At 40.5% G+C, this 25549-nt stretch overlaps 1 protein-coding gene across 10 annotated transcripts in view; it reads right to left on the bottom strand.

Moving 5' to 3' along the window:
* Positions 1-2737: 2737 nt before the first annotated feature.
* LOC125299802 (feline leukemia virus subgroup C receptor-related protein 2-like) overlaps positions 2738-25549 on the bottom strand; it is a 50799-nt gene continuing 27987 nt past the window's right edge. Inside the window, exons 3-13 of one of the 10 annotated variants that reach the window (XR_007194451.1) lie at positions 21009-21149; positions 19279-19346; positions 19068-19171; positions 12299-12409; positions 11521-11626; positions 11240-11351; positions 8495-8550; positions 8260-8291; positions 7600-7773; positions 7107-7344; positions 2749-2923 (exon numbers count right to left, since the gene is read on the bottom strand). Coding sequence is in view for 5 of the 10 variants with exons in the window: in XM_048251247.1 (XP_048107204.1) it covers positions 2884-2923; positions 8260-8291; positions 8495-8550; positions 11240-11351; positions 11521-11626; positions 12299-12409; positions 19068-19171; positions 19279-19346; positions 21009-21149 (770 nt within the window). In the remaining 5 variants the exon portion in view is untranslated. Of the gene's footprint in view, positions 2924-7106; positions 7774-7864; positions 8292-8494; positions 8551-11239; positions 11352-11520; positions 11627-12298; positions 12410-19067; positions 19172-19278; positions 19347-21008; positions 21150-25549 lie in introns of those variants that run through there. The other 9 variants (XR_007194452.1, XR_007194450.1, XR_007194454.1 and 6 more) reach the window with 9 other exon arrangements.

Raw genomic sequence — 25549 nt, 5'->3', positions numbered from 1 at the left:
GTCTTCACTTTTATGAATGTGGTTGCTGTGAGTGTCTGGCTGGGCTTCAAGGCCTCAGCAGCTTATGTTTAGCATATGTAGGTTACCATGACCTACAGCCACAGCAGCTCATGTTAACCGTACATGCTACCATAACATATGGTAAAATCACGGGTCCAGCCCCAACCATCCTGAATATGTAATAATTGCTTTTAATATTGGCCATGTTTGCTCACCTTTGCTGCATGTAAAATTAACATGCTTCTGTTCCAATAATTTTAGAATGTCCCCAATATTGCCGAAGGTACAATTAAAGCTTTTGGGTCATTCCACGTCAATTCAACCAGGGCCCACGCACTTAGGTCTCAAAAAATTCTGAAAAAATTACCAGGTGTACCTGGGCAATTCCACGCAAAACTGTCATGTCCATAACGGCAACTAAATACCATGGCATTGTGTTGGCGTTATGGGCGTGACAGTTTTGCGCGGAATTGCCCACCTATGTTACCCAGGAGACACACTGTAAAATTTAATTTATGTAAGATCAATACTTTCCAAGATACAGCCAGTTTTACAGGGGGAGGGGGGTGTCAATTTTGTTCGGCCTCTTTTTTTTGTAAAAGTTCACAAGCCCACAGCGCAAGAACTAAACCGTGTAGGAGGCTCAAATTTTGCATTCTGGTACATACAGTGATGGCCAAAAGTGTTGGCACCCATGCTAAAGTTGACTGAAAAGAGGAATATAAAATCATCTTTTGGAAATCTTTGGTGAAAAATGAGGAAATATCTAACCTTTAAGGACACCAATTTTCTTAGTGAATGAATAATGTATCATAAATAAATAAATGTTCTTCCTTAAAATACAGGGGTCATAAGTATTGACACCCCTATGTTAAATTCCCATAGAGACAGGCAGATTTTTATTTTTAAAGGCCAGTTATTTCATGGATCCAGAATACTGTGCATCCTGATAAAGTTACCTTGGCCTTTGGAATTAAAATAGCCCCACATCATCACATACCCTTCACCATACCTAGAGATTGGCTTGGGTGTTATTTCAGTTAGCCTATTAGCTGGTTTGATTTGCATTGAGCTCAATGAGCATCAAACCAGCTTTTGATCACGTTTGTTCTGGATGATCCTGCATGGTCATAGCTGTCCCTCAAAGTTGATACAAATTTTATTGGAGTTTTTGGCTGGGCTCTGTTTAGGCATTCAGAAGACATATTTGTACTCAACATAGGTAGAAACACTCTCACAAAAAGCAATGAACAGAAAATAAATCCCTTCAGGGTCTGAACAGCAGACCTCATAAGTCTGAAAAACCCTTTTCTAAATTGTTGTTGACAACTTTTCTTCGAACACTCCTCGAATGATAAACCCAACACAAGATTTTTCCTGCTAACTTTTCATTATGCTGGGCCGACACTACTGGAAGGAAGACTTTGCAGGACTTGAGTCAATTTCCTTATTTATTACACATTGTTTTTCTGTCCATACAAATAAAAATGAGTAAATGTAAAATTACAAAAAGCACTTCAATATAAAAATGTTGACTTGTTATCATTATTGTCACACACTTGTGGCATGTTTAAAATCACTTCACAGAGGTGGTATAAAATTATCAATGTCATGTGCTTTATGGAACAAATACAGTGATTGACTCCCACTGTAAGACAATTATATTTTCTTGGAACTTCAGTCTAAAAAGTACACATACAAACATCTTTCAATTTATATATAAAATCCTACACCCCTTAAACATGAAGATAAAGAAGTTTCCAGTTCTATTGATAAGAACCTGACAAAGGATTTCCATGGCTGTTGTTTTGTGCACATAGTTTAGAAGAGAAAAAAAACACGTATCTATACAAACAAATCATTTTTGAACCGAACACTAGGCACTAAACATTTGGAATTTACAAACATTCATTATCTGACAAAAATCAAGTGAACAGTTTTTATGATGCTAATACTGTAATAATGGTAAAAACAAACAGAAAAAAAGTCCCGCCGTTGGAGGGCATTCTTTTGTGCTGTGAGATGATTTTCAAAGCCTTAAAGGGGTGGTTCAGGATTTTGGACATAGGACCTCATTTCCAAGTAAGCAAGTGTGATATTTATCAGTGGAGACCGTTTTCAACACGTTTCATCCAGTCCTTCTAATTGCAGAGTTCGCAGGTGCTAGGCTAGCGCAAGTCAACGGTATGTGCTAGCCTGCCACTAAAGACAGTCTTACCCATTCCAAAGTACACCCGAGGCAAATAAATTATAAACGCCAGACTACCGATGTAAATGTCTGTATTGACAGTGTTATTTCTAACGTTATTCTATCCTTGCATTTCAACGATCGCATTACATTTTGAGGGACTAGTTTCTTAGCAGCGCGGAATTATACTTGCTCGGTTAGTAGTACTGCCCGAAAAGTAAACAGTAAAGCGCGACTCCAATGGGGATACCTAGTAGTAGCCTTGGTAATATCAGTCCCGCTGAGTTGCAAAATGACTACTAACAACTTTAGGGACCAAAGTATAACTATTGCAACGCGATGCAAGGGTAGTTGTATTTCTTACACTATTCTATCAACACAGACATTTACATCGATTGTCTGGAATTTGCCTCAGGTGTACTTTTGGAGTGGGTAAGACTGTCTTTAGTGGCAGGAAAGCACATACCATTGACTTGCTTAGCCTAGCACCCTGCGAACTCTGCAATTAGAAGGACTGGATGAAACGTGCTGAAAACGGTCTCCACTGATAAATATCACACTTGCTTACTTGGAAATAAAGGTCTTATGTCCAAAATCCTGAACCACCCCTTTAAAAATCTTGTTGTGCACACATGTGGTTTTCCCTCAGTACAACAGAAGGAGTCACCCACATCCTCTCTACAGTCTGGCTTCAGTCACAATGGTAGACGACGGAAGTGTTCCGTTCTGGTTTGCCTGTGTGCAAGAATAACATTATTTAGTGCCACATACCACATATCTCTTGTCCCAGTTCTGTTTGGCAGCACAGAGGCCATCATATCCTGTCAGCCATTTTCAGACAAAGGTATGACTGCTCATTTTTGTACCTGCTGATGTATTTTTTTTATATTGTCTACAGTAGTTCACTTTAGTCATGTTGCTACATTTATGAAATCACATTTTTCATAATCAGTGAAATTACAATTCATGACCCCATTTTTTTTCTGATAGCTGTCATCAGGCACATTTGTGTCCTCCTCCTTAAGTGGCCTTGTGATGCATATTGTACATTTGCCCTTGAACTTTGTGCTACTATTGGTTTAGACACTGAACACTTCTGTTAGGATGCAAGCATTATAAATCACATGATGAGTCCTATTTTGGGATAACACTAAATGCAACACCATATGAATATGTTTTCACTGGTGCTCCAACAACACTGAGGTCATGAGTTTGATTACTGGGGAATTTCTTTTTTAGCAAACATTTATTGTGTGCACATCCCACCTTCTGGCAGGTGCAGGACAAAAGAAAACTATACTCAATTGAAAAAATATAATGTCCGCAACACTGCTTTTGACTCCCAATTATTTAATGCACAACAGGCAACGTTTCGTTGCTTCTTCAGGCAAAAACAGAAGACCCAGCAGGGTCGAAACGTTGCCTGTTGTGCATTAAATAATTGGGAGTCAAAAGCAGTGTTGCAGACATTATATTTTTTCAATTTAATTTCTTTTTTAAACATACAGTAATCCCTACTCTGAACATTTGTCAATTCATATAGACTGGCTTGTACTAATAATGGCTAAAATGAGTGAGTTCAGACAGGTGTGTCAGAGTAGGGATACTACAGATGGCAAAGATTCAAAGCAGTTCAATGCTTCCCATAAATAGCATCACACACTGTAAATAACCCTTGCATGTAAAGATCCAAAAGGTCACAATTTAATGCCAATGTGTCAGGCCATCCTTAAAAATATTTTCGTTTGCCGTAACCCGACCGACCCTGCCAATTTAGAACCGACCCAAATATTTATTTTTTTCCCCCTTTTAGTCCGACCGAATTGCCGGTTGTAAACTTGCGTTAATACCGACCGATTGTTTTTTTTACTCTAAACAACAAATACAAATGCAATAAAATAATATTTATTTTAGTAGGCCCAAGTATTGTGAATATAAATTCACTTTGCGTGGCTCACTTGGCGTCATCTCTACACCATTGGTTTTACGATGTCACACTATGGCCTAGGCTTCGCTTTCATTCACACAAACTGATAACGCTTTTACTTGGCACGAAGTTCTGGAAGAACTGTGGCCAGATCTTTTCATCCCTTCTCCCCTAGTCTAGCGGTGACCGTGTCGGAGTATTGAAATTGGTTGTGGTCTATTCAGCATTTCTCGAAATATGGGTCCGCAACATGGAGACTGCTGGTTCGCGGAGTCGTGGAGGAAATTAGGCCCGATGCTTCATCTGATAATTTGCTGCGCAGTTGATCAAGAAACCGCGGATCGACGAAAAAAGAAAAACAAACGTTTCTGCTATCGATGTCATTAAACATGGAGCCCTACAATTAAGTGGTGGTATGAGCATTCATTCAATGCGCGTCTGCGCGAAAGAAACTGAAACTAATCGATAACGTTGGTATCAAAGCTCCGCTTCAACCTGTTGGAAGGCTATTTATTTATTTAACGAAACTTAATAGAACGACGTTGTTTTTTTTGGAACTTCCTTAGAAACAGAGCAGAGACTGTATAATATACTGTATAGCATTGAGTATTGTATAGTCAAATTTCAATATAACGTGGCCAAGAGCTATTGTAGCCTTCTTTCTGGGTACATGTAGATGAGCCCTATGACTCAAAAAAGTCTGCCATGACCGGGCCTCAGGTCAAAGAAGTTTGAGAAAGGCTGGTCTATATAACCTGCATCAGAATGATGTTTGCAATGGTGTTTGAAGGCACGGGTTGAAGACCCAGTCAGTTACGCCACGATATACACATTTGTGTAAATTCATTCCCACGTAATCACCATGACCAAAATTGAACTTTTTTTTTTTTTACTTTGAATCTTGAAAAAAAATATTGACCTACCTATCACCCATTTTTTATTTTTTTTTGGCTGTTACTGCAAACAAAAATATTTTTAAGGATGGCCTCATACAGTGGGAACAGTGTAGATAGTAAGTCAAATGTAAAATTCCATGACTTTTTCCCTGACTTTCCCTGACAAAAAACCTGAATTTCCATGACCTACCATATGAATGGTACATTATACCTACCAAAGATTTCAAAGCAGCCACATGCCGTTCAAGACTCTTTGACAAACTGGGCATTGAATAAACACAGTTGGGCTAACCACAACCACTCAAGCAAGCAGTAAAACAAAAAAAACAAAATATAACCAAATATATTTGTATTCAAGGCACCCTTAATAAGATTAGCTAAATATGTATCTTTTGCAACAAAGTATGAACATAACTCCAATATAATATAGAGGGAATGCACCAACAGCAGTCTGTAGAAAAAGATCTCTGAATTCCTGTAGAATAGCAGCTCTTGCTAGATTGATAATCGCCTATAGAAGACCGCAATGGCAGAAGTGCCTTTTGTCATGTATGTTATGAGGTTATGTGTCAACAAAATGATTTTGGATACGTTAGGTTAAGGTCAAAAAACTGTTAAGGGTGCCTTTAGTGCCTTTAATTTAGGCAAGTGCATTTTCAACTGCTATAACATTAATTCCCTGATTTTCCATGACTTTGCCCCCAAAATGGTAAAATTCTCTGACTATCCATGTCTGGAACAGACTTTCCAAAATTCCACGATATTCCAGAAATTCCATGACCCATGGGAACCCTGTATCTACCTATAAAATACAGGAACATCTGTCTGTGTGTCATATATCTATCAATCTGCCTCTGTATGCGGTTTGCTTGCATAAAATGATTCAGCGGATTTTGCAACAACACGCCAACAAACATGGGTAGGCTGCAGTGGCTATTTAAAACGGTCATTAGACTCTGAATAAACAATTAACATTTCCGACTGCAAGGTCGGAAATTGAAACGAGCGAGGTTCCAAATTTAAGGATGTTTCAAAACATGCAAAGCAATACCAGCTGCAGACAATGAGTGGCAGAGCGTGATCTCACTTATAGGCTACAAGAGACTGTTTTTGAGTCCCAGAAACTCAAAACAGCTGTTAAACTTACGTCATTTTGAAATGTCAGTGCAGCTATGCTTAGATTCTGCTCACTGCACATTTATTATAATGTATTATAATATAATATTCAGTTTTGAATGCTTAGCTGAAAATGAATTTGAATGCTTAGCTGAAGTTTTACCCTATCATCTTATTTTTAAAGCAGACCTACCTGCGGCCATGTAATTGGGCTACGGGTTTTCTAGAAGAATAGCATGTTTGAATGGGCACTAGTATAATTAAATGTAATGCAATCTACAGTCTTCTACTTGACTAGTGAGTGGAGCCGACTCATTATAGTCTAACACTTTCTAATGAGGGGACACAACACTCAAAGAATCATCCATAGAAATGCATGGGGTTAGTTTGTAACGCCAATATGGCAGTAGTCTACACATACCCCGCCCTTTCCTGTATGCCTCCCCATTCATTTGAATAGGAAAATAGCTGCCTGATAACTGCCCAAAAAAGTGTGTTACCAAGATGGCTGCCGAGTGGGGAGACTTGCCCACAAGGACTTTGTTAGAGTCTAATGGCACGTGATAATTCTCCTTTACGTGCCCTTTATGTGCAGTTCTTTAGCTAGCCACAGGGAGGCGGTTAAACTCCTAAACTTGTCATGAGATGATGCTCCTTGAGTGCTTAATGGCATAACCTCGAGAGCTTAAAGGAATAACCTCAGCAACTTACTGCAACATTTACTAGTCTTTGGCATCATCATCTGCATAATGTTAACAGAATATGTCTCCCTATTCAGATGGTGAAAACTATGCCTGACTATAATGCTTCTTGGCTGTATAATGTACTGTGTGCACGTGATTGTGTGTAAACATGATTGACTATGATTAGCCAGCAGATTAGAAGCAAGAGAGGGAAGGCTGAGAGGGTGGGGAGAGGAGGGGATTGGATCAGAAGCTTGAAGGAATGAGTGGGAAATCAGCAGCCAGGCAGCTCCTACCTTGGGTATGGCGGTGTGGATGTGTAGATTTGAGGGACAGGGGGTTCAAGTGGGGGAAATGGGAGGGGGGGGGAGGGGCTTAAATGATCATAGCTGTGGAGGAGTGATCAGAGCCGTGGCGCCGTAGTCTGGCCCCTCGAGACGTTCCTTCGCCGCCTGGCAAAGGAGGTGGGAGGTAGAGGGGTGGGGTTGGATGATGCAACAACAGCAGGTGGTTCACAATGAATGTGGGTAGGGTAGGAAGGGTACACAGACACCTCATACCATCAGAAGCATTCTCACACCGTCTGGTGACATTGTTTAGCACATGGGTAACACATCCACCATCACTGCACAGTATGTGTGCAACACTCTCTCTACGCAGATATTTTTAAGGGAGTGTAAGATCAAGATAAGACCATTATTATTAATTTTTTTTTTTTTTTTACCTTTTCCCTAAAGGCGTGACATTTATGTTCTGTGAAGTAGCTCTCATTTGACCAGAATTGAGATTTTCAGTCAGTCACTGACAGTCCTGCCCACCTGCCCATCCCCTCAAGACAAGCACTGATCACGGGTCTTTATCATATAAGGTTCTCTGGGCTCGGGTGTGTGTGTGTGTGTGTGTGTGTACCCAGTCAATGTCACCAGAGGTTTTTGATGGTACTGAGGATCCAAAACGAGGGTCCTGCAAACATGGTTCATGGCATTGTTTTAAAGCGAGCTGATTGGTGGAAGAATGTACATTAACACAAACATTCAACTAGCGATTATTTCTGTGAAAATTCAGAACTGAATTAGACTCATAATAGTGTAATCTGTGCATCAGTTGAGAGATCATATCCAAAAACAGGTGTTAGGGTTTCCCGGTTTAGCATACTTATTATTTCAGGATCATTCATCTGTGTCATTTATTTGCTTTCCACAGCATAGTCATATGTTGTTATATGACTATATATTGTGTATAGTAAATTTGTTACTATAGTAAATTTGTAATGATGTTATCCTAACATCATGCAACGTCATATAGCCAATTTGATTTTGTTTTGTACTTTTGCTTTGAACTTTTAGGTATCAAATTCTTTTTACTGTAACATGAACAACCACTTATAAAAAGACAAATATGCTATGGCATGGCATGCTCCTCAGAACATGCAATAGATCTATACCTTACACGTCCACGTGTGGGGGCTTTTTGAGTTCGCTCTTTAAAACAAGTGAGATGAAACAACACAAGGGGCACATGTTAACCACAGAGGAGAATGGGGATGAGCTTGCATGCTCAATTGAAGATTATTTTGGACAAGGAACACAACGCACACACACACACACACGCACACGCACACGCACACGCACGCACACACACAAAACGTTGGTGGCACTGTGAATTTGAGGACTGTCATACTCACAGCTTCCTTGGCCAACGCATTTGCCTTCTGTCTCCGCAGGTCTGACTTGATAATGCCTTTCATTTACGAGGAGAAAAGAAAAAAGGGGGAAAAACACATGAGATCACAGTCCTTTCGTTGCCCTTCACATATAAAAGCATGATGTTCAATAGCCATCTGACTGGCTGTGTCTGTGGCACCTAGCACCTCAATTCCAAAATGACTCCTATCCACTCTGCTGCCAAAGCATCCGACTTGACTAATGACTACTAAAGAAATAAATTTAGTCTGTAAGTAACAAATGACACAAATAGTCTGAGCTGTACGGCAATATCAAAGAGTGTTTTGCTTGACACGGGCCAAGGGCATGCCCTCCTGCTGACTTGAGGTCACTGGCCCGTGCTTTTCCTACAGACATCGGGAGAGCAGGTGCTCCTCGCCAAGCCGGCACCCGTCCCACAGTGTGACCAAATAAACCCTTTTGAATCTGTTCGAAAGTGTTGGCAGGCGTGCAGGCGTGCCAAGCAGGAACACACTGTGATTCTGCTATTACAATAAACATGGTGACATGCACAACATCAGAGGCTGACAAAACCTCCAGAGCGTGGGACGGGAGAAGGGAAAATGGCTAAAGAGAGGGAAAAAAGGAAAAGTCTGTCGAAACAACACTAAACAAATTAGTAACTATCGCAGATGAATCCAAAACCTATTTCCCATTCAATAACAAACGACTTGTTAATGTTTGAGATGTTTGTTACAATCAAGTTGCATATAATCATTTCAGTGGAAAAGAAAAAATGGCCTAGTGAACTTTCATACAAAAGTATGTACGTGTTGGGCAATTCAGTGGGCCCTACATGTGCATCACACAACTAGAAAGCTGTCAACTAATTATGCCTTTGCCCATTGCAGCTGTTTATCTGGTAGAGGAGGTATGACAGGCTTTCTTGTCTCTAACGACTCAAGGTTTATACAGTTATAGTTTTTGCTGGCCTTCCTGCTTGTGCAGTGAGACCATTACAGACCATTCAAAATGCAGCAGCACGTCTGGTTTCGATTAGCCGAAAGACACATGCTACTCCTTTGTTAGTTATTCTTCATTTTCTTTCTACAGTAGCCAGATTATTCATTCCCCTCACTCTGATCTATAGGACACTTAGCACCTTGCCATCTTTAATTCCACAATCCAGCTCTTTTGCCCCTCTTGCCTGCTGCGGTCCTCTCATGAGTGTCTGCCATGTCAGTTTTCCATCAACACTAAATGGACACAGCCAATACTCTTCCTCTGTGATTCCTCGTGGGTGGAATGTTTTGACTAATGGCCTGATGGGTCTAAGAACTTTCTCATTTTTCATAAAAAAAACACTAGGCCTACATGTACTCTGGATTTACTTCTATAAAACCACTACCACTATATGTTGCACCCTTAACCTGGAGGTTAGAAAGGACAGCGTTATGCTATGATGAATCTTGTTGTATATGGTGTATACACATTGCTGCCAACATTTTGTCAGTTTTTAAATAGATGTGCTTGTTAAAATAGGACTGGTGCTTTTTAAGGCTCACTGTGATTTAAGCTCAGGTACCGGTAAATCTAGACTGTATACACTATATGGCTGGAGTCCACGTCTGACTGATGGAGAATTGAGTTTAGGTAACATAATCCAAAAAACACTAGGCCTACATGTACTCTGGATTTACTTCTATAAAATCACTACCACTATATGTTGCACCCTTAACCTGGAGGTTAGAAAGTACAGCGTTATGCTATGATGAATCTTGTTGTATATGGTGTATACACATTGCTGCCAACATTTTGTCAGTTTTTAAATAGATGTGCTTGTTAAAATAGGACTGGTGCTTTTTAAGGCTCACTGTGATTTAAGCTCAGGTACCGGTAAATCTAAACTGTATACACTATATGGCTGGAGTCCACGTCTGACTGATGGAGGGTTGAGTTTAGGTAACATAATCCAAACGTAACCCAACTTAATCTAATGCATAGCGCGGGTAAGTCGACTACTGGGGGCCAGCATTCTCCAAATGATTTTTCAGAGGTACCTTTTCTTTTTACTGGAGTTTGTTGTTCAGTAACTCAAAATATTTCAACACATTCTCTGTGATGAATCATAAATGTGGTGCATGCATAGCAATGCTATGCTGAGAGCATTGGCCTTTGTAAGCGGTTAAAAACCGTGGCATTGTTACCACACAGGTGGCTTTTGCTCTGGCAGATTTAATGAGACCACGTATTTCTCTAGAACTTTCTCCTCTCCCATGAGCAACACTGTACCTGGAAATAGAGTTTTACAAAAAAGGAAATAAAAACGCAACATGCTGAGGGGTGTTAATGCTTCAGTCATAATCTGTAATCGTTAACAAAATGAGATTACCCTGTAACTAGCATGAACCAACTGAAGTTTCAAGAAAACTATTAAAATTATCCGAAATGTGTTTGACACTGAGATTTGAACTGTGATATGATCTCAACTGGCAGCATGGTCTATCCCCTGAGGTCTAGCCCATTGCCTCTTATTACATTTTGAGGTTATTATCCTATTAAGGTTTTATCGCTTGCCTGCCTGAAGCTATGCAGCGTGGTTGTACAGCAAACAAACAAACCCTTGTTTGATGCTGCTTTTTAGGGTACATTCTGTCGATCACAAATGAACATTTTTTGTAAGTGTGCAACAAAAATATCATTCAATGCGAAGTGCTTAGTCACATGGCGTGATTGTGCCAAATCATGGATATGCGTAATAGTACCAGTCATGATTGTGCCGATGAGCAAGAAAACACAGAGGAAAATGTTGCCGGGCAGAATGCCGTAGGAATCGATGATCTTTCCCTCGCAGATGATGAAGATGATGCCAAAAACCTGTTGGAGGAAACAGACAGTTGGCTATAATGTACTACAGATGATCTTAAACACACAAATTATTACTGTACACACACATAAAGAAACATCAAACAAATAGGCTTGCACAAATGCTTGGACATATGGAGTGTACATACTGTAGCACACACACACAGACAGAGACACACACCTGAGCAGAGCAGTTGAGTAGCCCTGACGATGTGCCCTCCGACTCTGGATAGGTGAGTTCCACAGCAAACTCAAAGCCAAGAGGTAGGTAGCCGGTCATGAAAAACCTTCACACACAAACATGATGCTGGGCCATGAAAAACGGTCATGAAAAACCTTCACACACAAACATGATGCTGGGCCCCCCCCCCCCCCCACACACACACACACACACACACACACACACACTTATAATAATTCATTATAAGGTAAATTATTACAGAATAACCCTGGTGGCAGGCCAGCTAAATAAAAATATTTCCTTAATAAGTTGTGACTGTTAACAAGTGTCAGAAAATGGCACACTGGCTAAATTGTGCAACTGTGTGAACTTCAAATGGAAACATACCCTAATGGATGCCATTCCTTCAGCTATGTCACAATTATGTCATGGTTCAGTGCACAACTGTTGGTTGTACATTCTAAGGCAATAACAAACAAGTGGACATTGGAAAAAAACTGCGTATCTCTTTCATAGAAATGATGAATGATGACCAACATACAGTAGTTGAACATCTATTTAGGTGTTGTGTAACTTCTCGCTTAACAAACTATAGTCCTAACTTCCAGAAGATTCTACTGAGACTAACTAAATCTCTTGAGGCTCCTGACATGAATTTCTGCTGCGACTCAAAAGCATGTTACAGCATTAAAAGACAGCTCACTAGAGTTTTCAAAACAAGAAACCAAGGGTCCAAAAAATGTGTTATGGGTGTCTGAGGTCGACTTGGCAGTCTCACCCTAATGCTCCAGCAGTGATGAAGACAACCCACAAGTACCCTAAGTCGAGCGTGAAAGCGAACACAATCATCCCGAGGAAGGACATCACGTACACAACCAAAGTGGTCTGCCTGGGAACAGAGAAATAACAAACGGTTTAGTTTCTATTAGACATTTATTAGTGAAGGTGATATTGATGTGACCTATATTACGTCACAATGTTTATGTGAAACCACATAGTTGATAGGAACACAGTGTATTCAAAAAGCCATTTAGTCGACAGATTTAAGATGGGTGTTTGGATTGCTGATGCTTTTTTTGGGTCAATTTTAAATAGTTTAGGGGGCAGGCTTAGTAAACAACACTGGAGCTTGCAGCGGCAAGAGCCCTGCAGTTATGGTCTGGAATGTGCTGGAACTAAGCTCCCCCACTTTGCCAGAGGCATCAGGCTACCCTGCCTCCCCCCCAAGGTCATGCCCACCACCTCACCATGACACCTATTCCCACCTACTGACGGAGTGCAGCTGCTGTATAACACTCGAGACAACCCGCATACGCACCAGAAGAATTTTGGTCACAGAAATAAAAGCAAACAAACAGACGGCACTGCAAATACACGAAATAAGTTTGCATTAGGGTATTTCAGTGACTAGTTGTTTACTTTAGTTTCCAAAGTATCTTGAGAAGTCCGCAAATTAGGCTGTCGTTTTTATTTTAAGGGTAAAAATAAAGTGGAGTGCCTACCACTTTTTACGGAGCCCCAGATGAGAGATGTTTTGCATGTTGAGAGAATGTGCACTCGTTTTACTACATTGTGCCGCTTTTACTAAATTGTGCTCTTGTTTAAATGTTGAGAGAATGTGCCCTCGCTTTTACTTAATTATATTGTGCCAAATTGTGCTTTTAACTAAATTGTGCCCTCGCTTAACTATATTGTGCACGTGTTACTAAATTCAGCGCCGGTTTACTAATTCGTGTTTTTAACAATTTACTATATTGTGCTCTCGTTTTACTATAGTGTGAGCTCATTTTACTAAATTGAGCCTCATTTTAAGCATAGTAAAACGAGGGCACAATTTATTAAAGGAGTGCACTATTTACTAAAACGAAACATATTTATTAAAACGAGCACAATTTGTGAACATGGTTATAGAACGTTGTGTGCACGATCTACTTAAACGTGGCCACAATTTGTAAAACGTGCACTCAATATTGTCTTGACACATGTAAACATGAGCACGTTATAGTATATTCGAGATCTCGATCTACTAAAAAACGCACCCATTAATAATTAAAAAACATGGGCTCAAGAAATTAAATTGTGTGCACAAAAAACATACTGTGGTGTCAAGGGGTATCCCCGGAATGACGCCGAGGTGTGTCGCTTGTAGTGACGTGACGAGGGAATCTCATTGATTGCAGTGCACCTGGATATAGCCCCGTTAGGTAGGCTGTAGGTGGGAGAGCAAATGATTGTGTGTGTTTGTACAGGCCCCTTGCCAACATCGTCCAGCCCGAAGTTTTGAGTGTTTGTTGAGGTCCAAGTCTTTGCAGAGCTGTGGTGTTTATCGCTAACGGTGTGAGCTGGGCTACATAGCCTGAGAAGCTGAGCATCGCGGAACTAATACACTGTTTATGTCTCCCGCTTCATAGTCCGTGATCAAAGCTTACCTCGTTGTGCGCTGTGGGTTATATGGTGAGGCCCATCGGGCGCTAGAGGGAACCTTATTGTATTGGGTGGGTATTAGGCTATACTACTAATAACGCGAGTAGCCTATTTGTACCAACAGTAGGTCTAATGGTTGTAATTGTTTGGGAGCTTGTCGCTGTGATGTGCTTCGATTGACTTCTAGACCTCACAGTTAAGTCAACAATCCAGGAGATAGTGGAAACCGGTCATTAGGCTACAACAGAGCCCGTGGGAGTAGCCTTTGTAGCCTAGTAGAATTTCCCCATTATGGGTCTCCATAGCTGGCGGTTGACACCACAGTGCCCCTGCTACAAAGAGTAGAAGTCCGCTATAAAACATGACCACCTAAAGTCTTTAATTAGCTGCTTACGGTTATCATCACATTACCAATATGAACTGTTACAGACAGCTGTAGGCCTAGTCCATGTCAAGGTAACACAAGTTGCCACCACAGCACAGCGAAGTTTGAGAAAATGTCGGAATTACTAAATGTGAGCACTAAAATACATATTTCGAGAGCTCAATTTAGGCCTACAACGGGTCACGCTGTATTAATTCGAGGGCTCAATTAAAGGAAAACGTGCTCACGTTTTATTAATTCGAGGGCTTAATTAAAGGAAAACGTGCTCACAAATTATCACGACCAGAAAAAATATCACTTAAAGTGAGCTCTCCCGGGCTCCGTAACTTTTAATGCAGCTTTTCCATCTCTGTTTTCATTTTAATTACACTGTTCTGCCAGGCGTGAAACTGAAAGTGTCATTATATGTAATGTTATGCGAGAATGTAAAAGATGAGGGCATTTTCAACGATGTGCAAGTTGAAAATAACAGGGAATATCCGATCTGCATGGTCAGATTGCAGTCGCATTGGCACATATCCGAGTCATATTCAATACTTCATTGGCTGGGAATCTCCATAATTCACTAACGCTTCCATTGGTCTGCAGAAGCGCGGGGCCAATCAGTGACTAGAGGGGATGACACTATAGTTTGAAATCGAAAGTGGCTGTGTAAATGGTAGACCTAGTCATAATTTTTTTTAAGTATATTTTTTGGGCTATTTATGCCTTTAATGTGACCGGACAGTTGAGAATCACAGGAAGTGAGTAGGAGAGAGAGTCGGGGTGGGATCCGGAAAGGACCACGGGGCGGGAATCGAACCCGGGTCGCCGGCATACGGTGCAGGTGCCCCAGCCGAGGGGCTTTTCTTACACTGGTGATCTGCACCTCGAAACTCTTCTTCCTATTCAACATCATGTTGTTTCGCAGGGCCCATTCAATTAGGTGCTGGGCTTTGAGTTGCATGGTTGGATCTAATGGAAGGGACTTGGTGGCCAGGCATCTTGAAAGGCTGATGTCGTCTGCGTATCCAACAGAGACTATCATCACAGAGTGTGTTCCTAGAACTTATATAGAGGGTAGGGACAACACACCTCCATGAGGGAATCCTGATGTTATGTGAGTCCAGGGGCTGTGTGTGTTGTTAACAAGTACCTGTTGGGTTCTGTCGTGGAGGTAGTTGAGGGTCCATGCAATGTCTCGAGGGTCTAAGATGACCTCACAATAGCGCTGCATCATTGTTGCATGGTTGACTATCAAAGGCCTTGCTCATATCAGCCAGTAAAACCCGGATCACTATGTCATCATGAGGGTCCAGTGCTGTAAGCCAGGACTGGTAGGCTTTGACCAGGGCAATTGTGGTTGAAGACTTCTTTTTGTAAGTGAATTGGTCTTTCACCACAGAAAGGACGTGATCACTGCTTTGTTTTAGCATGCACTTTTCTAAGAGTTTAGCTATTACACTAATTAGGGATATTGGTCTGTACTGGTTCAGCTAATTAACCCCTGGCTCTTTTAGGAACGGGAATCACATTTGCACAAAGATAGCTGGAAGCTTGCCTTCTGAGAATGACTGTTTGAAAAGATGTGCAACGATGGTTGCTAAGCCTTCAGCATATTCTTATAAAAGCCATCAGCCCCATCATGTTTTCCTGCAATTTGTTGTTTTAAGTAATAACTCTCCAACAGAGCAGAGGTAATTTGTGTATTTTGTTCTTGATGTTCAGTGAGTTGTTTTCACACAAAGCCTGTGCATAAAAGTTGCTAAGCTCGGTGGCCACATCCTCATTCTGGGTCAATCCTTACACGATCTGAGCCCTTCTGCTTCCTTCCTAGCCCTGTGTTAACAAAGTCACAACATCGCAAACCACAATATCAGTCAGAAAAATTGCAATTAGATATTTTCCCCAAATCGAGCAGCCCTACTGCAGATGCTGTTTATTGTCAGTTTGTAAAGTTTAGACAAAGTAGGAAGTAACGTTAGGAATCCCTGATCAATGCGATTGGCTAGGCTGGACCAATGATTTCAAAGTTAACACAATGTCTACGCCCGTCACCATGCTAGTGCTGGAAAGGTTTCAGATTTGTGAGTCCCCAGACTCTATTCCTGAAGTGAATGCATCTACTTTTAACCAGGCTAATGTTCATGCCTGGGTCTGAGTTTCCAAGTTAAAAGCTTGGGCGTGTACAAAGACAAAGTTTTTTTTGTTATTGAGCACTAAACGGACAAGTAGAGGACTATGAAGAGACATTCACTGAATATGACAAAAAAGTGTATGTGATTAGAATTGTCCCATTAATCTCTATATTCTTTTATTAGACCAAATAACAAACTTATTATCACAGCTTCACAGATTATACTTAGATATCTACTTCCTTCACTTACCAAAGTCCTATGATCGTGATCCATGTTGATGCATACAATTCTATCCTTAAATCAAATAAGTCTAATACTGTGGTGTTTAATTGGGAATCACAGAAGAGGCCCTAACATTTTTTTCTCACCTTTGCTCATCTCAAAGTCAGAATTATAATGGTCTAATTAATAGCAGATCTTATCATGAGTAGCTATATTAAAGCAAGACTAAATTAACGACTTAACAGAAAAGAATACCCTGAAAAGAATATACACCACAGCCCATCCAGAATGGACAGAAATATACTTTCACTGTGCTTATGGACCCAGTTCAGTAAATGATAAGGACAAACAACGCAAAATTAGAAAAAAAAGGGTTTATGATTAATACATCTAGGACTATTTTCAAACCATGTCTTCAAATTAAGCACCTTGGAAAGTAATTTGTTTTAAAAACATATTTAAGTCGCTTTGATTTAATTATTATTTTTTTAAATTATTTTTTATTCGTCTACTCCTACAAACTGATACAGTTTTGAAAGATGACTTATAGGGGTGTGGATCTGTCATGTAAAAGACGATGCGAATCGATGCAATTCGATGCAGTTCAAGAATGGAAAGCATTTTGAAAGATTTTTTATAATTTGCTCATGGTGCACATTCATTTTATATTATCAATTATCATGGTCATGGTTGTCAATTAGTCAAAAAAAATGTGTGAATATGATTATCTAAACTGAGGTTTGTTTCATATACTGTATTGAAATGAAAAAAGAATAGTCTACATTTCAGTCAAACGCAGCAGCCAAATACAACATAAAAATACATTTTTATAGACTTTCACAGATTTTATAGAGTTATAGGCCTATCTGATTGTTTTCATGGAGCTGTAGCCTTGTTGAGGTAAGACAATACCAAAATAAAAGTGCTTAAGAAACTCTTGGCCTTTTCTCATATAGCCTAGCCTACCCTACAAGAATAAAATAGGCCTACAAATCAATGAACTCTCTGGGCTTATTTTGTTCCAACAGTAGACCTAATGCAGAAACCTATAATGCCACAAGTCTGAGTGAATATGAACAAAATCATTGGCTAATAATTTGTGCATCATTTTAGCAGCAAGGGCCAAATTATTATTTAACATTAAGGAAATCCCTTTATCAAAGGTAAGGCTACTCTACAGACTATCATTGCTGTTTAGGAATGCTATAAGTGTTTAATTTCGCGCTGGATTTCGAAAAACAAAAGCCGACCGAGTGCAAGTTGTCACATGCTTAAGTTGCAGTAGATGTACTGCATTACCCACAATTCCGTACCACGTATAGTTTCAAAACCGGAAGTGGGATGAACGCACTGCTTGGAACTTAAATGAGAGTAACATAACAAGTAAATCGATATAACGACCGGTTCATTTAAGTTTTTTTCCGATACGTGGCTTCACGTATCGATGTAGCCGTATCTTACACGTTAAAAACGGATACCGATACGTATCGGTTAATCTTTACACCCCTAATGACTTATAGTGCCCTTATATCTATTTACATTTATTTGTTTAGCAGACGCTTAGCAGAAAACCTAAATATTTCAATTATATTATAAAGGCAACTCAAGAGCACAAGGGCGGGAATTGAACCCACAACATTTCAGACTACTGCATGCTAGTCCAGCTCCTAGCCACTACGCTACCACTGCCTTTCCTAAGGTGCCCTTCCTGGGGGTCAACCTATGACTGATTTGTATGCCAAAGCCTGTTTGAGGTGGATGAAATTAAAGCAAATGAAAAATAAAAAGGATCAAGCTTCACCCAGTCGGATGTACTGCCGATTCCTAGACCCCATTAGTAATTGGACCAATCAAACTGAAACAAAAAAGGCCACGGCCACACATCAGAATTCTTGTTTTTACGTTTAGTTGTTATCCCTTTCAGAAGTGAGCAGCTAAAGCCTTTCCTTGTGACTGCTCTTTGCAACCAGCAATGAAATATTGGTAGAGATATGTTCACCACATCAGATGATAACCGTATGTTTACAGCGGTGGTGAAGGATTTCTGTCTATATGCTGGGTGGCAAACATCCATTACATTATTACTGAAAAAAAAAAAAAAAAAAAAAAACATATTGATACTGTAACTACAGATGGCTATGTCCAAAATTGAATGCCTTTTCCTTTGAAGTGTACTTACTTACTCCTTTATTTACCCAGTGCAGTTTGGCTGAGCAAACATCGCTCATTCCAGACATGCCTTGCACACTACTGGGAGCTGGTCAGTGTAACCCCAAGCATTTAACCAGGAGGCACACAACAGATGTGTAGCTTCACACAGGTTACTGAGCAGACACGTTTGTCCAATGTGAATATGACCATTACAGTTCAAAATCGAAAAAGTATAACATTTTTCTTACTTGTAGGTTTTGGTCCGATCAAGCCAGATTCCACAGATCAAGGAGCCAACCATTCCAGCGATAACAATGGTAAGCCCAATTCTGCCAGCATTGACCTCTTCACCCTACAGAATGACACACACCGGTGATGAATGTTCAGATGGAATAATTGAGATGATTTATGTTGTGTTGTGCTGTGGTGTGTGTGTGTGTGTGTGTGTGTGAAACTCACTGGATAGTACTCAATAATCATGCGGTTGAGCAGTGTGCCGACGGCATAGAAGCAGCCCACATTGAGGCCTGCAGAGACAAGAAGGAGATACAATGAGAACAACAAGACAGTGAATACTTTTGTTTCACACGATCACATCCTTCCCAAAAAGTAGACTAGCTGTCCAAAGCTAACCAAACCGATACAGCGAAGAAATTACCCCTTCACTAGATAATTTTGCAACTACAATGACCTCTTCACCAAGTCACACTGCAAACTCATTTTCATCTTTATGTTAAAGTGATTAGTACACATGATACAAGACAGTGACACCGGTGTTACAAATTTCAATAACTGACCACTAATGACCTGTAAAACAGGTGCTATTTATACAGTTAAGTAACATATTCAATACAGGATAAACATCTGAATTATTGCTATCAAGGTAGATTGGTAAATTTTAATTGCAAATAAATGCTAAATGAATTAAACTGTGAGACACATTTTAAAGACTTTCAGCATGAATGGACAATAAGCCTAAGGGCTAAAGCTAAAGGTGTTAACTCTCAATTAATCTTTTCCTGAATGCGGCTGAATATGGGTGTTGCTTGTTGTTGAGAGGCACAGTTTATCTCAACAGCACACTGCTTTCGCAGACAAAAAAAACCCTTTAAATCTTAAAGTTGCAATGGCCATTATAATTCACATAAAAGTGACTGTAAAGTGCTTAAGATATGGCTAACCCTCGTGGAGTGGGATCTATGACTGTTAATCATTGTCAGATAAATTGACCTTGAACATGCTGATCTTTAACCCTTAAGGCAGGGATCACATTAGCCAACGGCAAGCGACAGGTTTCCTATTGTTTTCTATGGTTCAGCAGCGGAACGGTGGTAACGCTGGCGTAACGCTAGCGTTGAACAAGCTGAGCGTTGAACTTGGTTCAACTTTCAAAGCGCAACGTGAGCGTATTCAATTGACAAACCGTTTGTGTTGCTTAGGAACGAGATAAAACATATTATTATTATGGTATGGAGCGTTGCGTTACGTTTGCCACTGTCGCTTGCCGCTGGCTAATGTGATCCCCGCCTAAAGGTGTGGGTTTTTGAACATTCTAACATAAGATTCCGTTCCGCAACAATTGAAGGTTCTAAAATTCTATGTTGAATTCAATGAACCCAGATATTCTTTAAAACGTTAATTTTCCAACATTCCCGTCGGTGTTACGGGACACCTTTATTTAATCTGCACGTGAGCACAGAAGCAGCATAGACACAACATGGTAAACACAAGAATATTACCACGTCTTTACGTTTAAAATGGTCTATTGAGCCCCACCCCATCCTGTCTGTCTGTCTGTCTGTGTGTGTGTGTGTCTGTGTGTGTAAACAAGTTTGAGTACAGCTCAAGTGCATTATAGTGGGTGGATAAGAATGACATATTGGATAAATGAGACTATCAAGGCAATAAAGTTTTATCAGAATCATGATGGCCTGACAATGTGCAATCAGATTAAAATGGAACACATTATTTACAGCTCAGAAGGCAAACAGCAGTTTAATACTATTAATGATAGACATATTAACCAATGGCTTGGACAAACACTGTACCCCCATAAAGGAAGCTAAATGTTTATTATTTGATAATATAACTTATGTAAGAAGCTAAAAGTTTCACACTGAACAACCTTCAGCAGCTCATCTATGGAGACGAGCCAAATGAGGCTTCTGAGGCTATGTGTAACCACTCACCATAGCTGATGATAAGGAGGATGAAGGGCTTGTTGCTGAGGAGTCTCTTGATGGAGGCCATGTAGGAGTAGTCCTCGGGGGGAATGCTTCTGGCTGTGACCTGAGACTGGGTTGGTGGAATCTCAGGCTGCTCCTGGAAGACTGTAGAGAGAGAAGAAGAGACATCATATATATATATTTATATTTATACAACAATTGGGTTCTATGGAACTATTTATTTGTTTCTGATTGGCCGAGAGACGTTCCATGAGTTGGAATATCCCTGGACATTTCAACTCAGACTTTGCACAGCTAATAATAAATCACTCCACAATACAATGCAAAGAGCTGTAAATAATGTGTTCCACTTTAATCTGATTGCACGTTGTCAGGCCATCATGATTCTGATAAAACTTTATTGCCTTGATAGTCTCATTTATCCAATATGTCATTCTTATCCCAGCTCTCCACTATTTTAAGCAATGGGTTAGCCTACTCCTTAGCAAACCATAATGAAACAGTGCTTCACCACATCTGTGGATTAAGCCACACAGTCAACTCAATGTAAGTAAGATAAACGAGGATGCTAATTGTTCTCAGCATTGCCAGCATTGTGTATAATATGATTGTCACTTGGAGGAGACTTGTAGATAACTAACGTTAGCATAGTTAGCTAAACGCTGCTAACGTGCTAGCAGCGTCACGCAGACCTCTCAAGTCTCACGCATTGGGCGTGAGACACACGCATTTCAATGACTTCACACGATCACACGCCACACATTGCATTTTTTTACTCCGAGAAATTATTAACTTGCCCGCACAGAAATTTCTAAGGGCTATATTTTACAAACGTGTCACAATGTTGCTGTCTGTGCGCTCATTCAGCTCAGAGAGCTGCTGTTCAGTTACTAACCTATGGGCCAATCAGAAAATAGGATTTCTCAACCAATCAGGAAATAGTTTTGTTTTTATGTGGGTCCGCAACGTGGAGACTGCTGGTCCGCGGAGTCGTGGAGTGCAATTAGGCGCGGTGCTTCGTCTGATAATTTGCTGCGCAGTTGATCAAGATACCGCGGACCAACAAAAAAAGAAAACAAACGTTTCTGCTATCGAGGTCATTAAACATGGAGCCATAAAATAAAGTGGTAGTATGAGCGTTCATTCAATGCAGGCGTCTGCACGAGAGAAACTGAAACTAATCGATAACGTTGGTATCAAAGCTCCGCTTCAACCTGTTGAATGCTATTTAATTGTTTAACGACACTGTTCAACAATGTTGATTTTTGGAACTTCCATAGAAACAGAGCAGAGACTGTATAGCACTGAGCATTGTATAGTCAAATTTGAATATAACGTGGCCAAAAGCTATTGTAGCCTTCTTTCTATCTGTTAAAGATCAACAGGTCAGTGATTTACGCCTATCTGCTCGCCAAAAAAGCTGGTATTGTGTTTCCTGAATCCTTACATTCAGGCATTCAAATTAAACTTAATTAAAAAACATGTCTTTTTTTTTCTCCATTTCCTACCAATGTATGATGGTTGCATGAGGGAAACATCCCAAAACAATAGCACCCATATAATTGTTGCTGTTTTGAGAAGTATTTCTTTTCTTATGCAAGCATCATGTAACCATGCAAAAGCAATGAAACTAATTATATCTTACTTTAGTAAAGCAGTCCTCTGATGTGCATGTCACAAAACATTTAAGTGAAAGTGCATGTATAACAATATGGGTATAATAATGATTGTGATAATGATAATGACAATTTGATTTGGAGGAAGTGGGGTTGGGTACGTGTAGATGAGCCCTATGACCCCAAAGTCTGCCATGACTGGGCCTCAGGTCAAAGAAGTTTGAGAAAGGCTGGTCTACATAACCTGCATCAGATTGAGGTTTGCAGTGATGCGCCTGAAGGCACGGGTTGAGGACCCAGTCAGTTACGTCACAATATGCACATTTGTTTAAATTCATACCTATGTAAATCACCATGACCAAAATTGTACTTTTTTTTTTATACTTTGAATCTTGAAAAAAAAAAATATTGACCTACCTACCGACCCATTTTTTATTTTTTTTGGCTGTTACTGCAAACAAGAATATTTTTAAGGATGGCCTCATGACTGTGAAAATGGCTGACATTGAACCATAGTGCTTTAAATGGGAGCCCCCAGTATCAGTCATCAAGGCATCAAAATCTGCCACAAACACTTACACAACACACAACATCACTCAAACACACACACACACACACACACACACACACACACACACACACACACACACACACACACGGATAGAACCACCACTGTTCAAGAGACCATTTTGGGGCTAAATGTGCTTTTTCTTATTTGGTTGTTTTCTGTTTGTTTAGAGCAGAATGAGCCACTGCTGTTCAAAGGGCCCATTTGGGTGAAATTATTATTATAATTTATGTTATTATTATTTACTATAGGGTTCTAGAATAAATAAAATAGTGTGTTTGAAATAATGGAATTTGTGCTCTCTCATGAAGCTGGGTCGATGGGACATGGGGAGGGTGGGTCTGTTGATGATCGGGGGAGGGGGCGTGGCGCCACGAGTAGTTCAAGCAGACGTAGGACTTTCATGTACTTCGATCGGGGGGTGGCATTGGCACAGTCTCAGAGAAACAAAGTCTCACTCCTTGCAAACTTCAAAACTTGAGAGCCCTGGCGTCACGTCAGAAAAGCATGTGGGGCTGTGCACAGTAGTGTAACATTTATTCACCATAAATTAATAAAGTTGAGTGGTTCTGCAATGTAGGCTATGTTTCTGTTTTTTTGCAGTACCATGTCCCTTACATGACATGGCCCAGTGTCCTTGTAACATGCATGCAGCAAAGCTAGATATGAATGTGATTTCAGCCCGACTTTCAACATTTCTTGCTTAAATATTGCTTATATATATATATATATATATATATATATATATATAGACCCTTTCAAGAGAGTTCCATTATCAGCATCATAGTTGGCCCCACAAGGCTTCCGTTTTAACATTCCATATGTTATCTTAATGCAGAGGAAGTAGATTGGGAACCAAATAGAACGTTCAAGCATTGTTTTTGTTTTTATTGTTGAAAGGGTCTACTTGGGGGGCAGCCATGGCCTACTGGTTAGCGCTTCGGACTTGAAACCGGAGGGTTGCCAGTTCGAACCCCGACCAGTAGGAACGGCTGAAGTGCCCTTGAGCAAGGCACCCAACCCCTCACTGCTCCCCGAGCGCCGCTATTGTAGCAGGCAGCTCACTGCACCGGGATTAGTGTGTGTCTTCACCTCACTGTGTGTTCACTAATTCACGGATTGGGATAAATAGAGAGACCAAATTTCCCTCACGGGATCAAAAGAGTATATATACTTACTTATACTTAGGCTATATATATATATATATATATATATATATATATATATATATAGCCTGATACATTTTCTGTGAGCCATTTGGGATTTGTAGTTGTGTAATTTGTTAGTCTGTACCATGTTGTCAGACATGCACAGAGAAAAGTAGTGTTCTGAGATTAGTCTTGGAATATATTTAGGGGAGACTGCAGAGATTGAGGACAAAAGGAGACAAAAAAACACACCTTGCCCACAAGCAATTTAGGTTAAGGGCCATCAGGGGGATAGGCTTACCATTGGGGAACAAAGGAACATGCTACATGAATTTCACGTGACCCACAAGAGTGTTGGCCTGGAATGAACACTACTGACCTCAGCAACTGGAAAAACAGGCTCTGTGTCAACCTTGAGGGCTGGTGAGATGTACAAATTCCAAGACATGGGGGGGCAGACATGCAGATGTCCGTGTTTGTGATTGTTTCGGCCAATCAAGGGCCCCCGGAGTCTCATCTCCCACCTGCGCCCCTCTTTACTTGCTTTCTCGCCCCTCAAACACTTACAACCCCTTTCCAACCAAGAAGTGCGCTCTTCTGGTCACATGTTTACTTCAAAACAATACAATGGGACTTTTCAGGAGAGGGCACAATGGCTAGAGTGTCTTCTAACCACGACTTGACTTCACAGGGCCAAAGGACAGTGGCACTGTAGAGCAGTGTTGAATGACAGTTCCCTGCAGTTTCTGAAAGACAGGTCTTTCCCTGTGGATGTGCAGCAATTAGACTTTCGAAGTGCAATATCAGTTTTTTCAAGCTTTAAAGGACTCCTCTACCATGTAACTCTCTGCCTGTGTTGATCTATGGCGTTCTTTTTATTTATTTCAGCGTCACTATAGCGTGTAAGGCTGTATGTCTAAAGTGCCCCCCAACAAAACCTCCAAAGAACTACAACTTTTTTTCAGAGTCGTTCTCTCTCTGTCTATAACTGACCTGGAGACCTGCAGGATAAGCGAAATTCGAGCAGAAGGAAGCCTCCTCTCCTTTCTCTGTGCTACTACTCACTCATGATGTGCTGACATTAGCACAGAATAACAGCCAGTACAATCTTGCATGACCAATCCTTCTGGCGCAAATCGGTAGGGTAGGGTAGAGCCCGACCGATAAAGGATTTTGAAGGCCGATACCGATACAAATATTTGTTGATTTAAA

Source organism: Alosa alosa, chromosome 8 (assembly GCF_017589495.1).
Source record: "Alosa alosa isolate M-15738 ecotype Scorff River chromosome 8, AALO_Geno_1.1, whole genome shotgun sequence".
NCBI classification, from domain to species: Eukaryota; Metazoa; Chordata; class Actinopteri; order Clupeiformes; family Clupeidae; genus Alosa; species Alosa alosa.
The sequence above is the reverse complement of the archived record's forward strand: the minus strand, read 5'-3'. Positions and strand labels throughout refer to the sequence as shown.